The following is a 26,903-nucleotide window of genomic DNA, read 5'->3' on the forward strand; positions in this document are numbered from 1 at the left end:
TCTGGAAATAATTTTTGACTTCTCTTTCCCATTTATTTTCCATATCCCACAAATATGCAGGTTCTCCAGAATTTATGTAACAAACATTTCTCAAATACATCCCCTTCTTACTTATGCTGACTACTTTAGTTCGGACCTCCATTGTTTCATAACTAGTTGAATGCAACAGCCTTTTAGAAGGTATATATGTCTGCACTCTTGTCTTCTCAAATACATCTTCCCTGAGACTACTAAAATGATCTTCCAAAAATACAAATCTGACTTTATCACTACCCTATGCCTACCTCACAATGACTTACTGTAGCCCGTAAGATGAAAAGTTCAAGCTTCTTAAAAGAGTATATAAGATTTTTCGTTTGATCTAACCATTTCTCTGTAATTTCATCTATCATCACTCCTTGTTTTGACTTTAAGCATCAAAGAATCCATACGGCCTCATGTTTGCATGTTCCTACTCATACTACCCCTTTTTCTGGAATCGCCATATCCTTATTCCCTCTTTTCATATGGCTAACTCATACTCATTCCTTAAAACTCATTACCCTCCCCCTGCCTCAACACAGACAAGTCTTCTTTTTCCCCTTATCCAGGTAAGGTTACATACCCATTGCTGTACTTTTATAATGCCCTGTGAATGTCTCCATCATTGGGTCTAACAGAAGTATAATGAGCTTTTACATGATTATCTTCTGGAATAGATTATAAACTGCTAAAGGAGTCAGGGACCATATCTCAGCCACCGTTGGACTCCCAGTGGATACACAGTACACAGCAAGAAAGCATGGCATAATCATGGAATTAGAGGAGGAGAAAAGTTCTATTGGAATGTGGTTGAAAAGGTCTGCAGACATTAAACAATGCAGAACATTATCATCTTAAGAAATTGGCATTTTATTAAAGGCTATGAGAGCCATTGAAAAATTTCAAGGACAAGAATGATATGACAAAGGTAAACTGGCCACAAGTAGCTAAGGAATAATGGCAGTTGGAGGAGACATGGAATTAGAGCAGAGGACTGGAGCACCGGCAATGGGGACGGAAAGGAAAGGATGGAGGTGAGACATTAGTGGCAGCTTATTCAAAGGGAAAAGAGCTGATTGAAGGAAGGGGAGTCTAGGATGACTCTCAGTTTGGGGTTACTGGGCATAAGGGATATCTTTCAGTGAGATGAGAATAAAAAGAGGAATAACAGTGGGAAAGCGATGGGTTTGGTTTAGATATTTTGAATTTGAGATGTTTGTGGGATACCTAGGTGCATACATAAAAGACAACAGGAAATCAATAACTGGAGCCCCAAGGAGAGAGGCATGAGTTAGAGCTATCAAGCTAGAGCTATCAGAATAATACTGGTAATTAAAGTCTATGTGATAATATGATTGTAAGCTGAGGAAGAGGAAGGACAGCTTCTCATCAAGACTGAGGCTAATCAGAAGGTAAAAAGCAGAATCAAGAGGGAGCAGTTTCACAGAAGCCAAGGGAGGAGAGAATTTATGCCTAATTTTTTAGCACTAAAGTTAACAAACAAAAGAAATGAAGTAATTGGATTTTATAATTATAACAAGTATGCTTTATTATTCTAAAATATATCTTGAATAAGAGTCACTTTTCAATATTCTTCTATAATGGAGTGAAGGGTTATCAAAGTTAACTCTAAATCAGTGAAGGGAAAGTTTTATTCACTTTTTGTTCTGTCATTTAAATGAACTGTTAAGGGAATTTTATATGCATAAAATTAGGTTCATACAACAGTCATCCCTGGTTTTAACAGAATTTTAGGTTTGATTTCCTGAATATGAAACAAAACACTATAAAATTATTCTTCAAAATATATATACCTAAGATATCAACTTAACCTTAAGAGGAGTCTTACAAAAAGTATTGAGTATTGATGAACTAACAAGAAAGAGCCCCAAGAAAAATTACCTCAGCACCCATTTCTCCAGGAGGTCCAGCATCACCTTGCAGTCCTCGTGGTCCCTATATTAAAACAAAATTTAGGATGTGAGAATTAAAATGTACTCTATATTACAATTAACATATGCATATAATTATATCATATGTAATATAACGCATAATACATTTATCAATGTATTACTTTATTCTCTGTATAAACAAAATTAAATCTTTAGTTGATTCATCTTTTTTTTGTTACTAATATTAAGCTTTGTTTGTATTCAAAAGAAAAGGAAAGAAAGGACGGTGCCTTTCATTCTTTCATTCCCTAATTCACTCATTCATTCAATAAACATTTATCAAGCATCTAATAATTATGAAATAGAGCGCTAAGGGCTTTCAGAGTTATCTTATTTAATCGGTAGGACAATTATAGATCCACTTAATATTCCTGAAAAACATATGACAAACAAAACAGCATTTTTAAAGAAGCAAATATATGGTTTCCAATGAAATAAAAATATGCTTGAGTTTGCTTAATGTCATACTTTATCATAGTAGTGAGTCCAGTTGAACAATTCCTCTGTTTCATATGAATAAATGTAACAATGTTTGCATGGGATAATCATTAAGGTGCAATAAAATGTATGTGGGACCTTTACGGAAATCTTTTCCCCTGTAATACTGAATAGTGTAATTATAAGTAAACAAACACTGAATAATTAGCTTATGGCCTGAACATTAAATTGCTAAACCTAAAGGATCTTAGTGTGTGAACCCATTTAACTGTCTAGAATTACTCTAGATAGATTAACACTTATTTAGAAACTAAAATTTAATGCTATTTGCCCAGCCATCTAAAGAAGCTGTTTGGATATTTTGGTCTTTCTGGAAAGACAGTATAAAGGTGTTTTTTTTAAGATTCAGAATATAACAAGATAGTTAAAATTCTATGAGTTTGTACTCCATCACAATTTGTGAATACCTCACTTAAAAAAAAATGTGTTAATGGGGAAAAATTGTGGTATGGCTGTTATCTTAAACTTTTTCTAAGTTGTTACATTAATGTTCATTTAAAAATATTTGAAAAGTATTGAAAGTACAAAAAACCCCAGATTAAGTAAATAATCCATAATCCTACCATACAGAGATGACACTGTAAATATACTTGCATATTTCCTTATAGTTCTTTTGTGGGAGCATACTTATAAAACTTATCTGTTTTCTTTTAATTAATTTATTTTATTTTTGGCTGTGTTGGGTCTTCGTTGCTGCGCTCAGGCTTTTCTCTAGCTGTGGTAAGCAAGGGCCACTCTTCGTTGTGGTGCACGGGCTTCTTATTGTGGTGGCTTCTCTTGTTGCAGAGCACGGGCTCTAGGCGCACAGGCTCCAGGTGCACGGGCCTCAGCAGTCATGGCTCGCGGGTTCTAGAGCGCAGGCTCAGTAGCTGCAGCGTACAGGCCCATTTGCTCCGCAGCATGTGGGATCCTCCTGGACCAGCGCTTGAACCCGCGTCCCCTGCATTGGCAGGCAGACTCCTAACCACTGTGCCACCAGGGAAGCCCCTAACTATATCTGTTTTATGTTTAAGATTCTATTTGAAATATAAATATTTTACCATGTTACTGTAAATATTTCATAACAAAATTGTTCAATGGCTACATAATATTATATTCCATCTAACATTCTGCAGTACCATAATTGAATCATTTTCTTAATGCTAGACATTTATATTGTTTATAAGTCTTCTTTACAGTAAAATTTTGCTTTATAGGATTTATTATATGCATATTAGACTATAAGTGAATGTTAAAGTCTGTAACATCAGATGACACTGCCGAATAGTTGAGATAAGTATATGAATAACAGAATTATAAGGTTGGTATGTAAGCATCACATATGTTGTCCCTACTGAATAGCACAGCCATTAAAGGTATTAAGAGGTCACTAATGTTTTTCAATTATGGCTTATTAAATATTATGTATAATATTTTAAAATTCATGGATTCTCTTCAGAATGTAGTCTTACCCTATTATAAACACACTGAGAGAAACATCTTTGTGCAGTAGTCTTTGTATGCATTGTGCATTTCCACCCCTGGAATATCGAGTATGAAATGTAGTGCTATTTGGTCATAAAGTGAAGTCAATTTCCAGAAAGGCTGCAATAATTAACATTCCACAAACAATGTATAAAATTAGAATCTATTTCATTAAATTCATCCTAGCACAGAATATTATTTTTTAAATTCTTCATTAATTTGATGGACAATCTGGTATCTTAAAATGTATATATGCTTGACTACCAGTGAGGCTGAATATTCTTTTTGTTATTTATCAGCTATCTGCAATATTCTACATGTTGCTTGATCATGTCCTTTGCCCATGTGTTTTGGGGGTCATTTAAAAAAAATTTGTAGAGTTCTTTATGTGTTGCAGACATTAACTTTTTTCTGCCCTATTTTACTGCTAACATCTGCCCAGTTTGTGGTTTGTCATTGTATTTTAAAAACATAATGTTAAAGATAACTTTTAACCCCTAAATAAGATCACTGTAGAGCACATGGAAATAGATAAAAGTAAAAATGGGGCTTCCCTGGTGGTGCAGTGGTTGAGAGCCCGCCTGCCAATGCAGGGGACACGGGTTCGTGTACCGGTCCGGGAAGATCCCACATGCCGCGGAGTGCCTGGGCCCGTGAGCCATGGCCGCTAAGCCTGCGCGTCCGGAGCCTGTGCTCCGCAATGGGAGAGGCCACAACAGTGAGAGGCCCGCGTACCGCAAAAAAAAAATAAAAATAAAAATAAAAATGACCCAAAATAACCACTTGACCCACTTAACATTTAATGTAGCTCCTAAAATCTTTTATTGTTTTATAAAAAATCTGAATGGGAGAAGTTTAAAATTTGTATGTAGTTAAACCTGTCCAGTCTTTTATGGCTTTTTCTACCATATTTAAGTTTAAAACATCTATTCCCATTAAAAATTTTCACCTACTCTTTTGTTACTTATGGTTTTAAAATACTTATCCATTTAAACCATTGTTTTGATGTACTGTGTGAGGTATCAAAATAAACTCTTTTAACCAAATAGCAACACTTCCTACTTTTCACTTTATGCTCTAGTGAATGCAACTGATTAAAGTCCCCTGAAAATATCAGGCTGTTTCATGCCTCCATGTCTTTCCTCATACTGTTCCATTCACCTGGAGTGCTCTTTCTACCCTGTTTACCTGGTTACTAATTTATCCATTATTCAGACCAAGTGTCATTTCCTAAGTCAAGTCTTCTGGGAAACCCAGCTTGGGCTAAGTGTATCTCCTTTGTGCTCATTTAGGACCGTAAATTAATCTCTATTTTAGCATTTGTCCTAATATGTTGAAATGATTTTTTACCGTGTTACCTATATCTCTACTAACTGTAAACTCTTCATGGTTTAACAATAAGCCCCTTAGAATCCAGCACAGTCCTTAATATATAGTAAGCACTCAACAAACATTTGTTGAACTGATTAGAAAGGGTGATGCAATTATTCTAGCATCATTTTTAATTCTTATCTTCCCTACTGATGTGTAATGTTGTCCCTATCAATATTAAATTCTTTCATATTCTTGGTTATTGAAAAGCTACCTTTTTTTTTGTCCCACATCTGTAAATCTAGATGGATCAATGTCACAGGGATTATTCTGTCTTTATTATTTATTTTAATATCTAGTAGCAGTAGTTTTCCTCTTCTTAAAATATTAAGCTATTTCACCTGCTCATTCTTATAAGCTATACTGAGAATAATTAAATCCCACACCTAATTTATAATGGGTAATGAGAATTTTGAATGGGATTGGATTACACCTAATTCATTAATCTAAAAAATAATCAGTCTTCTGTTCAGATGATAAATTGCCTTTCTGCTTAAGTCAGTTTCTAAATCTCAGTAAATTTTCAAAATTTTCTTCGTAAGTGTCCTATCTAATTCTCACTAAGGTTATTCTTAATTATTATGTTCTGTTTCTATCTTGAGTGGGATCTTTTTCCTATTATATTTTCTGCTAATTACTTGTATGTAGGGAAACTGATTTTAAAAAACTGTTTATTATATGTATTGCTGTTATATTACTCTCTATCAGTAGTTGAAAAAATAGAACTGTCTTTGGGTTTTATAAGTCTTTTGGGTTTGTTTATATTTTCTCTAAATAACAATGCTTTCATTTCCTTATATGATGATTTGTGCATCATATCCCACTACAGTAGCTAAAACTTTTAAAATAATGTTAGATGATATAGTGACAGTTGGTAATCTTATCTTGTTGTTCCTAAGCATATATCAGTGTTTCCTAGCAGGTTGGACACAGACACAAGATAGATACACTACCATATTACAGAATTATGCTTGACTTTACTAGAATATTTTGTTTTAGTTAACAGACTTTATTTCTTAAAGAAGTTTTAGGTTTACAGAAAAATTGAACAGAAAGTACAGATACTACCCCTATATACTACCCCTGCCCAGTTTCCCCTACTATTAACATCTTACATTGGTATGGTAGATTTGTTGCAATTGATGAACCAATATTGACACTAATACTAACTAAAGTCCATAGTTTACCCTAGGGTTCACTCTGTGTTGTACAGTTCTGAGTTTTGAGAAATGTATAATATCATGTATCCACTTTTACAGTATCATACAAAATAGTTTCACTGCCCTAAAATTCTCCTGTCCTTCACTGATTCATCCTTTGTCCCCTTCCCCCAATCCCTGGCAAGCACTGTTCTTTACTGTCTCTATAGTTTTGCCTTTTTCAGAATGTCACATAGTCAGAATCATATGGTATTTAGATTTTTCAGATTGGCTTTTTTTTCCATTTAGTGGGGTGTATTTAAAGGTTACTCTATGTCTTTTTATGGCCTAATAGCTCATTTCTCTTTATTGCTGAATAATAGTCCACTGTATGGATGTACCACAGTTTGTTTATCCATTTAACTTTTGAAGGATATTATTGGTTGCTTCCAATTTTTAGCAACTATGAATAAAGCTGCTATAAACATTCATGTGCAGGTTTTATATAGACATAAGACTTACACTCATTTCAGTAAACACCAAGGAGCATGACTGCTGAATCACATGGTAAGTGTATGTTTAGCTTTGTAAGAAACTGCCAAACTGTGTTCCAAAGCTGCTTTCCACCAACAATGAATGAGAACTCCTGTTGCTCCACATCTTTGCTAGCATTTGGTATTGTCAGTGTTTTGGATTTTAACCATTCCTACAGGTGTGTAATGGAATGTCATTGTTGTTTTAGTTTGCAATTCTCTAATGACATATGATGTGAATATCTTAATATGCTTCTTTGCCACCTGTATGTCTTATTTGGTATGGTGTCTTCAAATCTTTTGCCCACTTTTTAATTGGATTGTTTCTCTTATCGTTGACTCTTAAGAGTTCTTTCTATATTTTGGATACAAGTCCTTTAACAGATATATTTTGCAATTATTTTCTCCCAGTAATGGCATGTCTTCATTCTCTGAACATGTCATGGAGCAGAAGTTTTTTCACTTTAATGAAGTCCAACCTACCAAATTTTTCATTCATGGATCATGCTTTTGTTTTGTTGTATCTAAAAACTCATTGCCAAATCCAAAGTCATTGAAGTTTTCTCCTCTGTTATCTTCTAGGAGTTTCACAGTTATGCATTTTACATTTAGGTCTATGATTAATTTTGAGTTAATTTTTGTTAAAGATGTATAGTATTTGTCTAAATCCATTTTTTTGCTTGTGGATATCCAGCTGTTCTAGTACCATTGTTGAAAAGACTATCCATTGAATTGCCCATGTTCTTTGTCAAAGACCAATTGACTATATTTGTGGAGTTCTACTTCTGAGCTTACCATTTTGTTCCAATTATCTTTTTTCAATACTATACTGTCTTGATTACTGCAGCTTTATAGTAAATCTTTAAGTTTGGTAGTGCCAGTCTTCTGACTTCAATATTATTTTGGCTATTCTGGGTCTCTTGCCTTTCCATATGAACTTTAGAATCTGTTTGTCAGTATCCACAAAGTAGCTCACTAGGATTTTGACTGGAATTGCATTAAATCTGTAATCAAGTTGTGAAGAACTGACATTCTAACAATGGGTCTTCCTATCCGTGAACAAGGAATATCTCTCCATTTACTAAATCTTCTTCGATCAGAGCTTTGTAGTTTTCCTCAAATAGATCTTGTATATATTTTTTAGATTTATGCCTTTTTTTTTGATGCTGATGTAAATGGTACTGTACTTTAAATTTCAAATTCCAATTGTTTATTGCTGGTATATAGGAAAGTGACTGGTTGTTGGTCTTTTTAATTAATTCTTTGGGCTTTTCTTTATAGACAACTATGTCATCTGCAAAAAAGACAATTTTATATCTTCTTTCTCAGTCTTTTTTCTTTTCTTTTCTTGTTTCATTGCATTAGTTAGGACTTCCAGCCCAATGCTGAACAGGAGTTTAAAAAAAGAGGGACATCCTTTCCTTGTTTCCCTGTTCTTAGGGGAAAAGCACCTAGCATTTCATCATTAAGTATGATGTTAGCTATAAGGCTGTTAAAATATATTCTTCATAAAGCTGAGGACGTTCCCCTTTCCTCCTAGTATACTGTGAATTTTTATCATAGATGGGTATTGTATTTTGTAAAATTATTTTTCTGCACCTATTTTATATAATTTCTTTTTTAGTTTGTTAAAGTAATGGATTATACTAATTGATTTTTGAAGGTTGAACCAGCCTTACATACCTGGGATAAATCCCAGCTGGTTATGGTGTATAATTATCTTTATATATTAGTGGATTCAATTTGTTAATATTTTGTAGAAGATTTTAAAATATATGTTCATGAGAGATACTGGTCTGTAGTTTTCTTTTCTTGTAATAGCTTTGTCTGGTTTTGGTATTAGGGTAATGCTGGCCTCACAGAGTGAGTTAGGAAGTATTTCTTCTGTTTCTATTTTCTGGAATAGATTGTAGAAAATGGGTATCATTTTGTTCCTTAAATCTCTGGTAGTATTCACCAGTAAGACCATCTGGGCCTGGTGCTTTCTGTTTTGGAAGGTTATTAATCGTTGACTCAATTTCTTCAATGAATAGAAGCCTATTCAGATTATCAAATTTTCCTTGTGTGAGTTTTGGTAGATTACATCTTTCAAGGAATTTGTCCATTTCATCTAGGTTATCAAATTTGTGAGAATGAATTATTCATAGTATTCCTTTATTGCCTTTTTTAATGTCCATGGGATCAGTAGTGAAGGTCCCTCTTCCATTTCTAATATTAGTAATTTGTGTCTTCTCTCTTTTTTTTATTCTTGATGATCCTGGCTAGGGGGTTTGACCAATTTTATTGATCTTTTAAAAGAATAAGTTTTTTGGTTCATTGATTTTCTCTATTTTTCCTGTTTTTATTTTAATTGATTTCTGCTCTGATTTTTATCATTTACTTTCTTCTGCTCATTTTGTATTTAATTTTCTCTTCTTTTTCTGGTCTCCTAAGGTAGAAGCTTGTTATTGATTTTAGATCTTTCTTCTTTTCTAGTATATGCATTCAATACTATAAATTTCCCTCTATGCACTGCTTTCACTGCATCCCACAAAGTTCGATAAGTTGTATTTCCACTTTCATTTAGTTCAAAATATTTTTAAAATTTCTTGAGATGTCTTCTTTGAACAATTGTTATTCAGAAGTGTGTAGTTTAATCTCAAAATAGTTTGAGATTTTCCAGTTATGTTTCTCTTATTGATTTATAGTTTAATTCCATTATGGACTAAGAGCATATTTTGTATGATATCTTTTCTTTGAAATTTGTTAAGGTGTGTTTTGTGACCCAGAACGCAGTCTGTCTTGGTGAATATTCCATGTGAACTTGAAAAGAATGTATATTCTGCTGTTACTGGATTAAGCAGTCTATAAATGTCAATTAGATCCAGTGTCCTGATGGTGGTGTTCACTTCAACTATAATTTTACTGATTATCTGCATGCTGGATCTCTCAATTACTGATAGATAAGTATCTCCAAATGAAATAGTAAATTTGTCTATTTATCCTTGGAGTTCTATCAGTTTTTGCCTCATATAATTTGATGCTCTGTTGTTAGATGCATACACTTCAAGCACTTTAAGATGCATTATTATGTCTTTGGAGAACTGATACACTTATCACTATGTAATGTTGCTCTTTATCCCTGATAATTGTTCTTGATCTGAAGTCTATTTTGTTGGAAATTAATATAACTACTCCAGCTTTCCTTTGGTTAGTATTAGTACATCTTTGCCCATTTTATCTATCCCACTCTTTTGAAAATTAAGACTTTTAATTGATTCCATTTTCTCTCTTATTTTAGCATGTCAATTATACTTCTGGTTTGATCTAGATATATATTTTTGCTTACATAGTTCTAAAGGAATTTAAGATTGTCATGAAGATTTTAAGGTACGTTATGGTTGGGGCTGAACTTCAAACTTATATACCTGATTTTCCTCTTACCTCTTTCAGTCATCTGTGCAGTTTCATCCTCTTCTACCAACATTTATCGTATGTAGCATTTCTTCAAAATTCAGCCTTAGATCCTGTTCTTTTCTCTTTCCTATACTTTTTCCCTAGACCAATGACTCCAATATTTTAAATTTCAGGATATTATTCTGCTTTGAGCTCCACATCCAACTGCCATCTTCACAGTTCTCAAAGGCACCTCAAATTCAACATAGCTAAACTGACTTATAATCTTCCATTCTCAAACATAAATTTCTGCTGGTATTCTCAGTTTCAGTGAGTTATATCATTATCTCATTAATTCTTCAAGCCACAACCTTAGGAATCATACTTCACATATAGCATATCTATTTCCTGTTGATTTTATCTCCTTCTGAATATATTACATCTATCTACTCTTTCTTTCTACTAATCATAAACAGTTCTACTATCTCTTATCTGGACTGGTGCTGCACAAAGCTATTCTTGTCCATTCTTAGTCCCTTCCAACTTGGTTTGTGTGATCTTTACAGAACAGTAATATGATCATAAACCTAGCCTTATCCCTTCAGTGACACCCCTTTGTTCTTAGGATAAAAATACAAATATTTGGGAGTAGAGCTTACTGAGCTGCATCCGTTTTGTCCCCTCCCTCCCTTTCCATCCTCATCTTGCACTCACTTCCCACCTGGCTCTCTGTGCCACACCATGCTGGCCTTCTTTTAGATCTTTAAATAAATACGTAGGGTTGTCGCCCAGTTCACGACTTCTCTCTGGAATGACTTTTCTCCATATTTGCTTAAGTAACTACTGTTCATCCTTCAGATCACAACTCAGATGCTCCTCCTCTGGAAGTTTCCCTAACCCCAGATTAGGATAGTTTCTTTGTTATATATTATCTCAGATCTAACTAAGTAGCTCAAATATGTGAAACAAAGGCCATTATATCCATTACGAATTGATTTCTATTTTATTTAACAGACCCACTGACCCTGTGACCTGAATGTCAATTTTTAGTTGCTGTAAAGCCATTTCAGTCATTTATTACTACAACAATAAATCCTTGTTTGTATAAAGCCAAAGATATTGTCTGTGCTGTTGCCATAGCCCTGTTGATACACTTATCTTGACTTAAATGTGTTCTCTCTTAAGATTAGTTTTAATTCCATTTCACTTCATCTAATATTACTGGCTGAATGATTACACTTTTGGCTAAATGACCTTTGGTTAATGCTGTTTAACAAATACGCATCAGGTAGATATAACATGCCAGACATTACACCAGGAAAGAGGACTGTAAAGGTGCAAAAAATGGTCTCTGACTTCAAGGAGCTACAGACTCTTTAGAAGAAAGAGGTATTTAGAGATTTGCATGATTTATGATCAAATGAATATTAGAGTTAGGATGGCAGGTTAAGAGATACAAAACAGAGAACACTGAGAAGAACTTAGTTTGATAAAATCAACACCACATTTAAGATACTATATTTGGAAAAATTACACCCATAGGCAAGCGTTTACTATTGTTTGGAGAGCTTATACCATAGGCTAAATATGTAAAGGAGGAAATGAATACAGTTTGGTAAGAAGAGCTCTTTGTTAGAATTTTCTACTTCCTACTAGCTAAATGAATTATGCAGAAACCACCTATAAACTTTTGTGTCAACTGATGGATAAGATCAACCCAGTAGTTTGAAAGACTATTTGTAGTGTAAATCTTAGAAGCATGTTACTGCACATTACATCTGACACTATTAGCCAGAAGAATGGCTTCAAAGGCAATAAAGAATATATTGTGAGAGATAAGGCATGGCAAGGTATTTCATTTTCACAATTCATTTTCCATGGAAACTCTATAACTGAGTCAGATTTATGAAATGGTGATGTGACTTTTTGAATTTTTTTTAATTTATATTTTTACTGTCTAAATTATATAATAACTTTTTTTTACATCTTTATTGGAGTATAATTGCTTTACAATGGTGTGTTAGTTTCTGCTTTATAACAAAATGAATCAGTTATACATATACATATGTTCCCATATCTCCTCCCTCTTGCATCTCCCTCCCTCCCACCCTCCCTATCCCACCCCTCTAGGTGGTCACAAAGCACCAAGCTGATCTCCCTGTGCTATGCGGCTGCTTCCCACTAGCTATCTATTTTACGTTTGGTAGTGTATATATGTCCATGCCACTCTCTCACTTTGTCACAGCTTACCCTTCCCCCTCCCCACATCCTCAAGTCCATTCTCTAGTAGGTCTGTGTCTTTATTCCCGTCTTGCCCCTAGGTTCTTCATGACATTTTTTTCCCTTAAATTCCATATATATGTGTTAGCATATGGTATTTGTCTTTCTCTTTCTGACTTACTTCACTCTGTATGACAGACTATAGGTCCATCCACCTCACTACAAGTAACTCAATTTCGTTTCTTTTTATGGCTGAGTAATATTCCATTGTATATATGTGCCACATCTTCTTTATCCATTCATCCAATGACAGACACTTAAGTTCTTTCAATATCTTGGCTATTGTAAATAGAGCTGCAATGAACATTTTGCTACATGACTCTTTTTCTTTGTGGTACACGGGCCTCTCACTGTTGTGGCCTCTCCTGTTGCGGAGCACAGGCTCCAGACACGCAGGCTCAGTGGCCATGGCTTACGGGCCCAGCTGCTCTGTGGCATGTGGGATCCTCCCGGACCGGGGCATGAACCCGTGTCCCCTGCATCGGCAGGCGGACTCTCAACCACTGCGCCACCAGGGAAGCCCCTACGTGAGTCTTTTTGAATTACTGTTTTCTCAGGGTATATGCCCAGTAGTGGGATAGCTGGGTCATATTGTAGTTCTATTTTTATTTTTTTAAGGAACCTCCATACTGCTCTCCATAGTGGCTGTACCAATTCACATTCCAACTAGCAGTGCAAAAGTGTTCCCTTTTCTCCACACCCTCTCCAGCATTTATTGTTTCTAGATTTTTTGATGATGGCCATTCTGACCGGTGTGAGATGATATCTCATTGTAGTTTTGATTTGCATTTCTCTAATCATTAATGATGTTGAGCATTCTTTCATGTGTTTGTTGGCAATCTGTATATCTTCTTTGGAGAAATGTCTATTTAGGTCTTCTGCCCATTTTTGGATTGGGTTGTTTGTTTTTTTGTTATTGAGCTGCATGAGCTGCTTATAAATTGTGGAGATTAATCCTTTGTCAGTTGCTTCATTTGCAAATATTTTCTCCCATTCTGAGTGTTGTTGTTTGGTCTTGTTTATGGTTTCCTTTGCTTTGCAAAAGACTTTAAGTTTCATTAGGTCCCATTTGTTTACTTTTGTTTTTATTTCCATTTCTCTAGGAGGTGGGTCAAAAAGGATCTTGCTGTGATTTATGTCATAGAGTGTTCTTCCTATGTTTTCATCTAAGAGTTTGATAGTTTCTGGCCTTACATTTAGGTCTTTAATCCATTTTGAGTTTATTTTTGTGTATGGTGTTAGGGAGTGATCTAATCTCATACTTCTACATGTACCTGTCTAGTTTTTCCAGCACCACTTATTGAAGAGGCTGTCCTTTCTCCACTGTACATTCCTGCCTCCTTTATCGAAGATAAGGTGACCATATGTGCGTGGGTTTATCTCTGGGCCTTCTATCCTGTTCCATTGATCTAACTTTCTGTTTTTGTGCCAGTACCATACTGTCTTGATTACTGTTGCTTTGTAATATAGTCTGAAGTCAGGGAGCCTGATTCCTCCAGCTCCTTTTTTCGTTCTCAAGATTGCTTTGGCTATTCGGGGTCTTTTGTGTTTCCATACAAATTGCGAAATTTTTTGTTCTAGTTCTGTGAAAAATGCCAGTGGTAGTTTGATAGGGATTGCATTGAATCTGTAGATTGCTTTGGGTAGTAGAGTCATTTTTACAATGTTGATTCTTCCAATCCAAGAACATGGTATATCTATCCACCTATTTCAATCATCTCTAATTGCTTTCATCAGTGTCTTATAATTTTCTGCATACAGGTCTTTTGTCTCCTTAGGTAGGTTTATTCCTAGATATTTTATTCTTTTTGTTGCAATGGTAAATGGGAATGTTTTCCTGATTTCACTTTCAGATTTTTCATCATTATAGTATAGGAATGCCAGAGATTTCTGTGCATTAATTTTACATCCTGCAACTTTACCAAATTCATTGATTAGCTCTAGTAGCTTTCTGGTAGCATCTTTAGGATCCTCTATGTATAGTATCATGTCATCTGCAAACAGTGACAGTTTTACTTCTTCTTTTCCGATTTGGATTCCTTTTATTTCCTTTTCTTCTCTGATTGCTGTGGCTAAAAATTCCAAAACTATGTTGAATAATAGTGGTGAGAGTGGGCAACTTTGTGTTGTTCCTGATCTTAGTGGAAATGATTTCAGTTTTTCACCATTGAGGATGATGTTAGCTGTGGGTTTGTCATATATGGCCTTTATTATGTTGAGGAAATTTCCCTCTATGCCTACTTTCTGCAGCATTTTTATCATAAATGGGTGTTGAATTTTGTCAAAAGCTTTCTCTGCATTTACTGAAATGATCATATGGTTTTTCTCCTTCAATTTGGTAATATGGTGTATCACGTTGATTGATTTGCGTATATTGAAGAATCCTTGCATTCCTGGGGTAAACCCCACTTGATCATGTTGTATGATCCTTTTAATGTGCTGTTGGATTCTGTTTGTTAGTATTTTGTTGAGGATTTTTGCACCTATGTTCAGCAGTGATATTGGCCTGTAGTTTTCTTTCTTTGTGACATCCTTGTCTGGTTTTGGTATCAGGGTGATGATGGTCTCGTAGAATGAGTTTGGGAGTGTTCCTCCCTCTGCTATATTTTGGAAGAATTTGAGAAGGATATGTGTTAGCTCTTCTCTAAATGTTTGATAGAATTTGCCTGTGAAGCCATATGGTCCTGGGCTTTTGTTTTTTGGAAGATTTTAAATCACAGTTTCAATTTCAGTGCTTGTGATTGGCCTCATATTTTGGCTCATATTTTCTATTTCTTTCTGATTCAGTCTTGGCAGGTTGTGCATTTTTAAGAATTTGTCCATTTCTTCCAGGTTGTTCATTTTATTGGTATAGAGTTGCTTGTAGTAATCTCTCATGATCTTTTGTATTTCTGCAGTGTCACTTGTTACTTCTCCTTTTTCATTTCTAGTTCTGTTGATTTGGGTCTTCTCCCTTTTTTTCTTGATGAGTCTGGCTAATGGTTTATCAATTTTGTTTATCTTCTCAAAGAACCAGCTTTTAGTTTTACTGATCCTTGCTATCGTTTCCTTCATTTCTTTTTCATTTATTTCTGATCTGATCTTTATGATTTCTTTCCTTCTGCTAACTTTGGGGTTTCTTTGTTGTTCTTTCTCTAATTGCTTTAGGTTCAAGGTTAGATTGTTTATTCGAGATGTTTCCTGTTTCTTAAGGTAGGATTGTATTGCTATAAACTTCTCTCTTAGAGCTGCTTTTGCTGCATCCCATAGGTTTTGGGTCGTCGTGTCTCCATTGTCATTTGTTTCTAGGTATTTTTTTTATTTCCTCTTTTATTTCTTCAGTGATCACTTCGTTATTAAGTAGTGTATTGTTTAGCCTCCATGTGTTTGTAATTTTTACAGATCTTTTCCTATAATTGATATCTAGTCTCATGGCGTTGTGGTCAGAAAGATACTTGATACAATTTCAATTTTCTTAAATTTACCAAGGCTTGACTTTGTGACCCAAGATATGATGTATCCTGGAGAATGTTCCACGAGCACTTGAGAAAAATGTGTATTCTGTTGCTTTTGGATGGAATGTCCTGTAAATATCAATTACGTCCATCTTGTTTAATGTATCATTTAAAGCTTGTGTTTCCTTATTTATTTTCATTTTGGATGATCTGTCCATTGGTGAAAGTGGGGTGTTAAAGTCCCCTACTATGAATGTGTTACTGTTGATTTCCCCTTTTATGGCTGTTAGTATTTGCCTTATGTATTGAGGTGCTCCTATGTTGGGTGCACAAATATTTACAATTGTTATATCTTCTTGGATTGATCACTTGATCATTATGTAGTGTCCTTCTTTGTCTCTTCTAATAGTCTTTATTTTAAAGTCTATTTTGTCTGATATGAATATTGCTACTCCAGCTTTCTTTTGGTTTCCATTTTCATGGAATATCTTTTTCCATCCCCTTACTTTCACTCTGTATGTGTCTCTAGGTCTGAAGTGGGTCTCTTGTAGACAGCAGATATATGGGTCTTGTTTTTGTATCCATTCAGCCAGTCTGTGACTTTTGGTGGGAGCATTTAGTCCATTTACATTTAAGGTAATTATCGATATGTATGTTCCAATCCCATTTTCTTAATTGTTTTGGGTTTCTTATTGTAGGTCTTTTCCTTCTCTTGTGTTTCTTGCCTAGAGAAGTTCCTATAGCATTTGTTGTAAAGCTGGTTTGGTGGTGCTGAACTCTCTCAGCTTTTGCTTGTCTGTAAAGGTTTTAATTTCTCCATCAAATGTGAATGAGATCCTTGCTGGGTAGAGTAGTCTTGGTTGCAGGCTATTCTCCTTCATCACTTTCAGTATGTCCTGCCACTCCCTTCTGGCTTGCAGGGTTTCTGCTGAGAGATCAGCTGTTAACCTTATGGGGATTCCCTTGTGTGTTATTTGTTGTTTTTCCCTTGCTGCTTTTAATATGCTTTCTTTGTATTTAATTTTTGACAGTTTGATTAATATGTGTCTTGGCGTGTTTCTCCTTGTATTTATCCTGTATGGGACCCTCTGTGCTTCCTGGACTTGATTAACTATTTCATTTCCCATATTAGGGAAGTTTTCAACTATAATCTCTTCAAATATATTCTCAGTCCCTTTCCTTCTTTTTTCTTTATTCTGCTCTGCAGTAGTTATTTCCACTATTTTATCTTCCAGGTCACTTATCCGTTCTTCTGCCTCAGTTATTCTGCTATTGATCCCATCTACAGCATTTTTAATTTCATTTATTGTGTTGTTCATTGTTGCTTGTTTCATCTTTAGTTCTTCTAGGTCTTTGTTAAATGTTTCTTGCATTTTGTCTATTCTGTTTCCAAGATTTGGGATCATCTTTACTATCATTATTCTGAATTATTTTTCAGGTAGACTTCCTATTTCCTCTTCATTTGTTAGGTCTGGTGGGTTTTTATCTTGCTCCTTTATCTGCTGTGTGTTTTTCTGTCTTCTCTTTTTGCTTATCTTACTGTGTTTGGGGTCTTCTTTTTGCAGGCTGCAGGTTCATAGTTCCCCTTGTTTCTGGTGTCTGTTCCCAGTGGCCAAAGTTGGTTCAGTGGGTTGTGTAGGCTTCCTGGTGGAGAGGACTAGAGCCTGTGTTCTGGTGGATGAGGCTGGATCTTGTCTTTCTGGTGGGCAGGTCCATGTCTGGTGGTCTGTTTTGGGGTGTCTGTGGACTTATTATGACTTGAGGCAGCCTCTTTGCTAATGGGTGTGGTTGTGTTCCTGTCTTGCTAGTTGTTTGCCATATGGTGTCCAGCACTGTGGCTTGCTGGACGTTGAGTGAAGCTGGGTGCTGCTGTTGAGATGGAGATCTCCGGGAGATTCTCGCCGTTTGATATTATTTGGAGCTGGGAGGTCTCTTGTGGTCCAGTGTCCTGAAGTTGGCTCTCCCACCTCAGAGGCACAGCACTGACTCCTGGCTGCAGCACCAAGAGCCTTTCATCCACACGGCCAAAGATCTGTGTCCCAGCTCATGGCAAACTTGAGGTGACTCGAGACGTCTGCCTGCCCCGCTGTCCGTCCATTTGTCGGCTCTGCAGTCAGTCTGTCCGACCTCCCACTGGCAGGCTCATGGCTCAGCTGCTCAGCCTCCAAAGGTGCCACCACCGCTGGTTTCCCCAGTGAGGGAGAAAGACGCGACTCTTTTTGAATTATTGGCCTAACAGCATTTCTGTCAAGTTTCCACATTTTGGCCCATTACACGTAGAGTCTGGCTTCTCTATATGGTCTTTTGTTATAGAGTTGCCCTCATAAATGTGATTTTGTGTGTGGATGGGCAGTATAATAATTATTATATGAACACCAAGCCATTCAGAAAAAAATTCTGAGATTTAATAATTATCTTTGCTGAAAATAGAAATATGTGAAGTTTTATCAGTTCCAGGCAAACAGGACCAAATTTGACTTTATGAAACCACGAAGGCACTAAAAATTATATTCACAGCAAAATATTCATTCTTATAATTAGGTGCCCATGACACATGCTGATTTCCGAAACATACCAGCCACAGCACAACAGGGCAATAATAACTAACAGGTAAAATACATTATACAAAAAAAAAAACACAATTAAAAACACATGAAGATAAACTTACTGGTTCTCCTGCAAATCCCCTGTCTCCTGTACTCCCAGAGGGTCCTTGTAAACCCTGAATAAACAAAGACAAAACTTGAAGAAAAAGTGATGCTTGAAAATGTTTTAGTCAGCTTCCCTACCTCAGCTTTCCCTCAAGATCCTCCTATCTAATTTTTCTGTCTACCTCTATTTGTTTTTTCTTTTGTGGCAAAATATGCCTAACATAAAATTCACCACTTTAGCAATTTTTAAGTGTATAGTATGTGTAAATTTACAGTACTGTGGCATTAAGTATATTCACATTGTTGTGCTACCATCACCACCACCTATTTTCAGAACTTTTTATCTTCCCAAATTGAAACTCTGTACCTATTAAATAACTCCGTATCCCCTACCCTCTTCCCCAGGCAACCATGACTCTGCTTTCTGTCTCTATGAATTTGACTACTTTAAGTACCTTATATACATACATATAATCATACAATATTTGTTCTTCTGTGTCTGGCTTATTTCATGATGTCTTCAAGATTCATCCATTTGTAACATGTGTCAAGACTTCCTTTTCAAGGTTGAATAATATTCCCTTGTATGCATATACCACATTTTGTTTATCCATTCATCATCAATGAACACTTGGGGTTTTCTACCCTTTGGATATTGCGACTAATGCTCCTATAAACATTGGTGTACAAGTATCTGTTTGTATCCCTGCTTTCCATTCTTTGGGGTATATACAAAGAAGTGGAGTTGACGGATTATATGTAATTCTATGTTTAACTGTTTGAGGAGCTAGGCATACTGTTTTCTATAGCAGCTCCACCATTTTACATTCCCACCAGCATAGCACAAGTATTCCCATTTCTCCACATCCTTGCCAACACTGGTTATTTTTTCTGTATATATAGGTGTGTGTGTGTGTTTAATAATAGTCATTCTGGATGGGAAGTGGTATCTCAATATAGTTTCGATTTGTATTTCCCTAATGACTAGTGATACTGAACATATATTCATATATTTATTGGCCGTTTGTATATCTTCTTTAGAGGAATGCTTACTCAAGTCCTTTTGCTCATTTTTTCATTGTGTTGCTTATTATTTTATTGTTGAGTTGTAAGGGTTCTTTATATCTACCTGTATTCTTTATATTTAATCTCCACTCCTATACAGTGACAAATATTTGTCATCCAGAATTATTTTAGATTCGGATTCTTTTATACTTTTAATATCAATATAAAAAGTTTTTTTCAAAAATAATATACTTGTGATGTATTAATAAGTATGACTTATGCCCTTATAACCTGGGAAGGCACAAAGCTCTCAGAACCTAGATGACCAGAAATGATCAAATTGGACCTCTCCAATGTTCTTTATTTTCCTCCATTTTTACATCATGTCACCTATGGTACCGTAAAATTTTGTCTTAGATATGGGGGTATATTCTAAAATGGTATGTAAAACTCTAAATTAAATTCCAGGTCCTCTTTGATCCTTCCATTTAAAGATTAACTAGGCATGTACTATGTGCCAGACACTGATGACTACTAATGATGTATAAAATACTGCCCTTGTTTATTTGCAATTTGCTTCTTCTACTCTTCTACATTACTGACCTTGGGAAGTTTGGCAATTATACAGCAGATCACAATTACCATTTTATCTTAAAATTGAAATATAAAAAATATGATATTAAATTAGAAGTAAAGACGTTCAGATTTCTAGCAACAAAGAATCTTCTAAGTCATGATTATCAATGCTATGTTTAGTTACATATGATTGTCTGGTTAGAGAAAGGGAGATATGCAAAATCTCATGGACTCCTATTGGAGTAAGACCATGTTTCAATCATGAAAATCATCTGCTACTCATGTACTCCGGACTCCTAAATTAAGGGATCAATATAAGGGATCCCTCTGTGCCTGGTATACCAATTGAACATACAGCAAGAGTTCAGAACCTTAAATAATGTCTTCCCAGTTTGCTTTGTAAAGTGTGTTTGCACACAATATTAAGCTTAATATGTTCTTGTAATACTGTTAATGGTGCATAAATGCTGTTAGGCAAAGCTATGAAATGACCTAAATGGATTCTAATTATTTTTATTGGAGATGAAGAAGAAAAGCAAAAGCTGGCACAAAATAAAAATTCCCTTTAAGGCTTTTCAGATGCTACTGAAATACATTATTTGTAGTACAACTCCTTGCTGTATGATGCATCTCAGCAATTATGGCAATGATGAACAGGAGGATAACGACTATGGTGGTTGCTATTTATTGACAGCCCGTGCTGAGCATATAATGAGCATCATTTGTCATAACTATAAAAGGTATCTCATTTTAATGATAGGGAAACTGAGGCTCAGAGAGGTTAAATAATTTGTACAAAGCCAAAACAGCTATAAGTGACAGAACCAGAATCTGACTTCTAATGTGTCTGACTCCAATGCCATGCTCTTCCACTACACTAAACTGCTTTTTACTGAATTCCATGAGAAATCAAGCATTCAATGCCTTTCCATTTTAAATAAACATGTTTCGAGCATCATCAAGACATTTTATGAGAATAAGCAAGGGAGTATATAAATGTTATTTCTATTGCCACACTTTCACTGTAGGATCATGAAAATGTGTGCATTCTGCTTCATTGTCTGAAGAACGGGAAAGAATAGAGTTAATACTGTATACTTTTTGTATTGTAAAGATTATGAAGTAAATGCTTCTCAAGTATTCTGAGTTACTACAGAAGAAACTATATTTAAAGAAGAAATGCTAATTGTTTCCACTTCCAATATTGGCCAAGTTGCTCCTATCAAACCAATCTATATAGAGATAACTATAAACCCAAGATAAAATATTAAAAAGGAAAGATATGAAAGCAGTGAAGAAAGATTAAAAATAGGCAGGAACTAGAGTAGTAGGGTCTACACTTGAAAGAAGGAATGACACTAGGTGAGTTTCTGATTTTTTTATATGGCTTTTAGCCAGACGAGAAGCCATACAAGATGATTAAGATAAAGTAGGATAGAAACCTTCAGTCTTATTGGCATGGAGGACCCTAGGGCAGAATTTGAAGTGACCATAGATGGTGAAAAGTGGTGAAAGAAAGAGCCAAAGAGGAGCCTCAGATTGCAAATATAAACTGCTTATAGCTCTTGCTGACATTTAAGGTTTGTATTGGTATGGTAGACTCCAAGTAGCTCAGACAAGGCTAAAAGAACTTAATAGAGATTTCAGCAGCCACCTACCACAGAGGAGAGAAAACTCAGAGTTTTACCAGTCAAGTTAACTGCCTGCCAAGTTAAAAACAAAACAGTACTCTTCAAAGAAATATAACAGACTTTAGAGTCGCTAAGATGAATCAGTCAAAATGTTCAAGATACAATTCAAAATTATTAGACAGGGAAAATTTCCCATATTTATAAGAAAAGGAAATTAATGGAGACCAAACTCAAGATTACAAAGATGTTATTATGTATCACACAACGATTTTAAAGTAGTTAGTATAAATATGCTCAATAATGTAAATAAAAATGTACTCATGATGAATAAATAGGAAATCCCAGAAGAGAAAGAGCATTTGTAAAAAGAAACAATCACAATTATAGAGCCAAAAATTAAATATCCAAATAAAACTTAAAAATACAATATCATAAATAAAATTTTATTGAAAGGCTTAACAAGTTAGAGAAGATAGATTCCGGTTTCCCAACTGGAAAAAAAAAAACAAACAAACAGGAAAAAGAAAGATTGAAATAGGAATGAACAGGGCCCCAGGGATCTAAGGTAATCAAAATGACTAACATATATTTAATTAGAATACAAGAAGGAAAGGAGAGAGAAAATGGTGTAGAAAAAAATATCCTAAAAAAAAAGTTGAAAAATTTCCAAATTTAGTGAAGACAAATTTACACATGCAAGAAACTCAGCAAACATTAAGCTGGATAAATGTGAAGAAAATCCATCTAGACACATCATAGTCAAACTACTGAAAGACAAAGATAAAGAGAGCATCTTGAAAGCAGCCAGAGAAAAATGATATATTATATGCAGGGGAATAATGATAAAGATAAGTGTGAACTTCTCATCAGAAGTAATGCAGGCCAAAAATAAATGGCATGTCATCTTTACAATGCTGAATGGAAACAAACAAACAAAAATCCCTGTTGACCCAGAATTCTATAACCAGTGAAAATATCCTTCAAGAATAAAGGTGAAATAAAGAAAAACTAAAAGAATTCATCACTAGAAGAACTTGACTATAAGAAATCTAAAGGAAGTTCTATAGGCTGCAGGGAAGTATACCACTTAGAAATGTGCATCTGTAGAAAGGAATGAAGAACACCAGAAACAGTAAATGCATGGATAATTTTAAAAATCACTACTTTCCTCCTAAATATCTCTAATTTATGTTTCATTTATATTAAAGTAGAATTTTAACTTTGCAAAATGGGGTTTATAACTTATATAGATATAAAACAAATAGAGCATATAAGACAGGATGCTAGTAAACAGGCCTCTATGGCTGCAAGTTTCTTACAACTGTGTTAAGTATTACTGTATTAACTCTAAGTAGACAGTGGAAAGTTACAATGTGATCCCTAAACCACGGGTTGGCAAACTACAGTCTGAGGGCCCAATTTGGACCATCACCTGATTCTGTAAATAGTTTTTTTTGAATAGTCATGCTCATTGCTTTATATACCGTCTATGGTTGCTTTCACACTATGATGACACTAGAGCTGAGTAGTTGTGACAGAGACCATACGGCCCACAAAGCCTGAAATATTTTGTGGCACTCTACAGAGAAAGTTTACTGACTCCCGACCTAGAATAACCACTTAAAAGTAATAATGAGAAGTAGAGCTAAAAAGCGAATAGTTAAATTAGAGTGGAGTTCTCAAAATCATTCAGTGCCTAAAGAAGGCACTGCACACCACCACTGCCGCCACGACAGAGGAGAAACAGCCATAAAAATGGTAGACCTAAATCCAACCACATCAATAACTACATTAAGTGGAAGTGGAGCAAACATGAATTAAAAGGCAGAGGTTTTGGGAATGAATAAAAAGGTAAGATCTAACTTTAAGACATTCACTTTAAACATCAAGGCACAGATGGTTTGAAAATAAATGAATGAAAAAGATATGCCATGCAAACAGCTAGAGAGACTTACATATCAAATAAAGTAGATTTCAAACCAAACAGTATTACCAGGGATAAAAAGTATTACCAGAGATATAGAGGAACATTTTGTAATGACAAAAGGCTCAGTTGATTGGGAAGGCATAGTAATCATAATGTGAATACTCTAAAAATAGTTTCAAATACATAAAGCAAACTCTGACAGAATTAAAGAGAGACACAGACAAATACAAAATCATAGCTGGAGAATTTAATACCCTTAACTAATCAACTGAAAGAATATCTAGATAAAAATCAGTAATGTATGAGCTGTTACAGTTTTTATAAGATTTAGAAAACTAAAAAGGTACTCAGGCTTTATCACCTTAATAACACAATGAATCATATCCTTTCTTCTTGATTCGCCCTTTGAGTCAGATATACGTGTGGATGGAAGGCAAGTATAGGAAACAATGTTGGCCCACAGACAAATATACTTCTCCTGTTTATCTGGACTAGCAGAGTACTATATGTGTTACCAATTTCCTTGTAATACCTAGCTTTAGAATTATGACAATTTAGAGATGTATCTTTATGTTACAGATGAAGAAAATATGATCCAGAGAGCTAACCAATCTAACCAAGACTATACAGCTATTAGGAGCGTGCACTAGAACAAAGGTCAATCTGATCTCCAGTGTATCTTTCTATTATACAGCACTGCCTGCTTGTTGACAGTGCATAAATGATGAGAGACGCTGAGATTACCGTGCAGGATCAAATAAATCTTTGGGGCATCTGGATTTTTTGGATTAATTGATCCAAGCTTCCCTCAGATCTCAAAAGTCTCTCAGTTCAATCATTTACATTTATCCATGCATATCTGATAGGCTGAAAATTAAGGTAAAACTCTAAGGAATGTCAACAATGTACAAAATGAGTAAGTAATTTAATTTCTCTTGGCCTCATTTTTCTAAAGTAAGAGGAATGGACCTGATAAATTCCAAATTTCTCCACTCAACTACAACATATTGGTTTTGTATACAGTGTAGCAAAGCGGAAAGAATCTCCAGAAACACCATTTACACTGATATAATAGAAACTTAGATGATGACTACTCAAGGAATGTTCTTTGGCGATGACTTCAATTAATAATATAATGTCACACACAAGTTCTTTCCCTGGATACAGTCATTTTTCTCTTTTAAGTCTCTGCTACTTTAGGTTTGACCATTGGTAAAGATAATGCTATTATGGGAAACAACCGGCAGGGGGCAGCAGATTTCATAGAGGAACAAGTAAATGCAGTGACATTAGTGATAATTATTACAGCAGCTAAAACATTTTTGTCCTCTCCTTTTCTGACTCTTCAGTTGCAGTATATTTAAATTATGATATAATTTAATAACTTTAAATTATACATATATATATGACAAATCAAAATGCCATTAAAAATTATGATTACAAATGGAATTAAAAACCCATACATTTAAGCTCATGTGCTCAAAATTATATATGTATATATGTGTAATATATATGTGTGTGTGTGTATATATTTTTCTTTCTTAAAAAGTAAACTTTACTCCCCCTCAGTTAGTGATGATAACCACAGAACTTGTGTTCCAGAGAAGAAATTGTATAATTCTGAGATTTTTGATGGTAGGAAAATATTTAGCATATATAATATTAAAAACTCTTAGAGCAGTGCCATGGGAAAACATGATGACACACATAGCTCCACACTCCAAGGGTGCAAACAACACTCAAGGTGAGTTAAAATGAAACTAGGCAAGAAGCCTCAAAGAAGTTTCTTATGTTAGCTTTATTAATATTCTGTTATATTTACATGACATCATACCACTTTATCTTGAAATGGATTTTACACAAAAACTATGATAGCAGAGGTGAAGTAAAAGTATCAGTTATCACCACCAGTTTATAGATAGGTACAAAAACGGCCCAGATTTAGTAAGCAATTTGCCTCAATAAAAGACTGACCCAAGGACTGAAGGAGGAAAAGAACTTGTATTCTCTTAGTCTAAAATACTGATTACTAAACAAGAGTTGTATCAGAGAATAAAGTGGATAAAATTTGCTTATAGCTTGGCAATTTTTAATTACTTACTTGTTTCCCTTGAACTCCTCTCTCTCCAGGGTTTCCAGTCTTACCCTACATAAGAAAGAAAATGCCTGGGTCAAGCAACTCCCTCCCCAAATATGAATCACACACCAAGAAAAGTGGAAGATATTATATGTTCATCTTTAATGTGAAATATTTTACTACTTACAATAAGACCATAAGGCCCTCTTTTTCCTTGATCTCCTTTTTCACCCTAACAAGAATCAATACCAGGTGAGTTAATCAGAATGTGAATTATGGTCTTATACACACTAACATACACTCACATACCAAAAACTAAGACATCAAATACATAGTTCAATAATAAAAAGAATACATTTCTGTGTGTGTAGTAAAAACTTTATGTATGTTTCATACTTAGACTAAGAAAAAATTTAGAACCATACTTTTATAAGGAAATATATCAGTGTTTAGACAGGTAGGACATATGGGCTCAAAAATATTTAACTGTGTATGAAATGAGAAAATAAGTGATTACCTTGGCACCTTGTATACCTTGTTCTCCTAAGAGACCATCTGGTCCTCTTGGTCCCTAGAGATGGAAAAAATATCTTGTTGTTAATTTTAAATGTTTCTTTTTTTACTGTTATGCATCCTTACAAATGGAGACACTGGACTCTTTTTTAGTTGAAAAACGCCTTTTGCTTGTTTCTGTGCCATGAACACAGTAAAGACTACAGCTGAGAATATGGATGAACCCATTTGCATGGGAGAATCAGGTCAGTGTTTTCAAGATTTAATGCCAAATAGTAAATCAGATGACCACAAAAACAGCTGATTCAGTTGTTGAGGTAGCTATAGCATAGGTTTGTTACTTGAGTATTTTGTTTACCTTACCCTTTACTCTGCAGAAATCCAGGATTTATCCTAAAAATAACTCTAAATTAACTTTAAAGTGGCTGGTTTGTTTGTCCAGACAGTCTTCCTAAG

At 34.9% G+C, this 26,903-nt stretch overlaps 1 protein-coding gene across 1 annotated transcript in view; it reads right to left on the minus strand.

Moving 5' to 3' along the window:
- COL24A1 (collagen type XXIV alpha 1 chain) overlaps nt 1–26,903 on the minus strand; it is a 368,814-nt gene that overhangs the window by 121,753 nt on the left and 220,158 nt on the right. The window contains exons 28-32 of the mRNA XM_032642687.1: nt 26,452–26,505; nt 26,122–26,166; nt 25,959–26,003; nt 18,736–18,789; nt 1,924–1,977 (exon numbers count right to left, since the gene is read on the minus strand). Coding sequence (XP_032498578.1) covers nt 1,924–1,977; nt 18,736–18,789; nt 25,959–26,003; nt 26,122–26,166; nt 26,452–26,505 — 252 coding nt within the window. The remainder of the gene's footprint in view (nt 1–1,923; nt 1,978–18,735; nt 18,790–25,958; nt 26,004–26,121; nt 26,167–26,451; nt 26,506–26,903) is intronic.

Source organism: Phocoena sinus, chromosome 1, assembly GCF_008692025.1.
Source record: "Phocoena sinus isolate mPhoSin1 chromosome 1, mPhoSin1.pri, whole genome shotgun sequence".
Taxonomy (NCBI): domain Eukaryota; kingdom Metazoa; phylum Chordata; class Mammalia; order Artiodactyla; family Phocoenidae; genus Phocoena; species Phocoena sinus.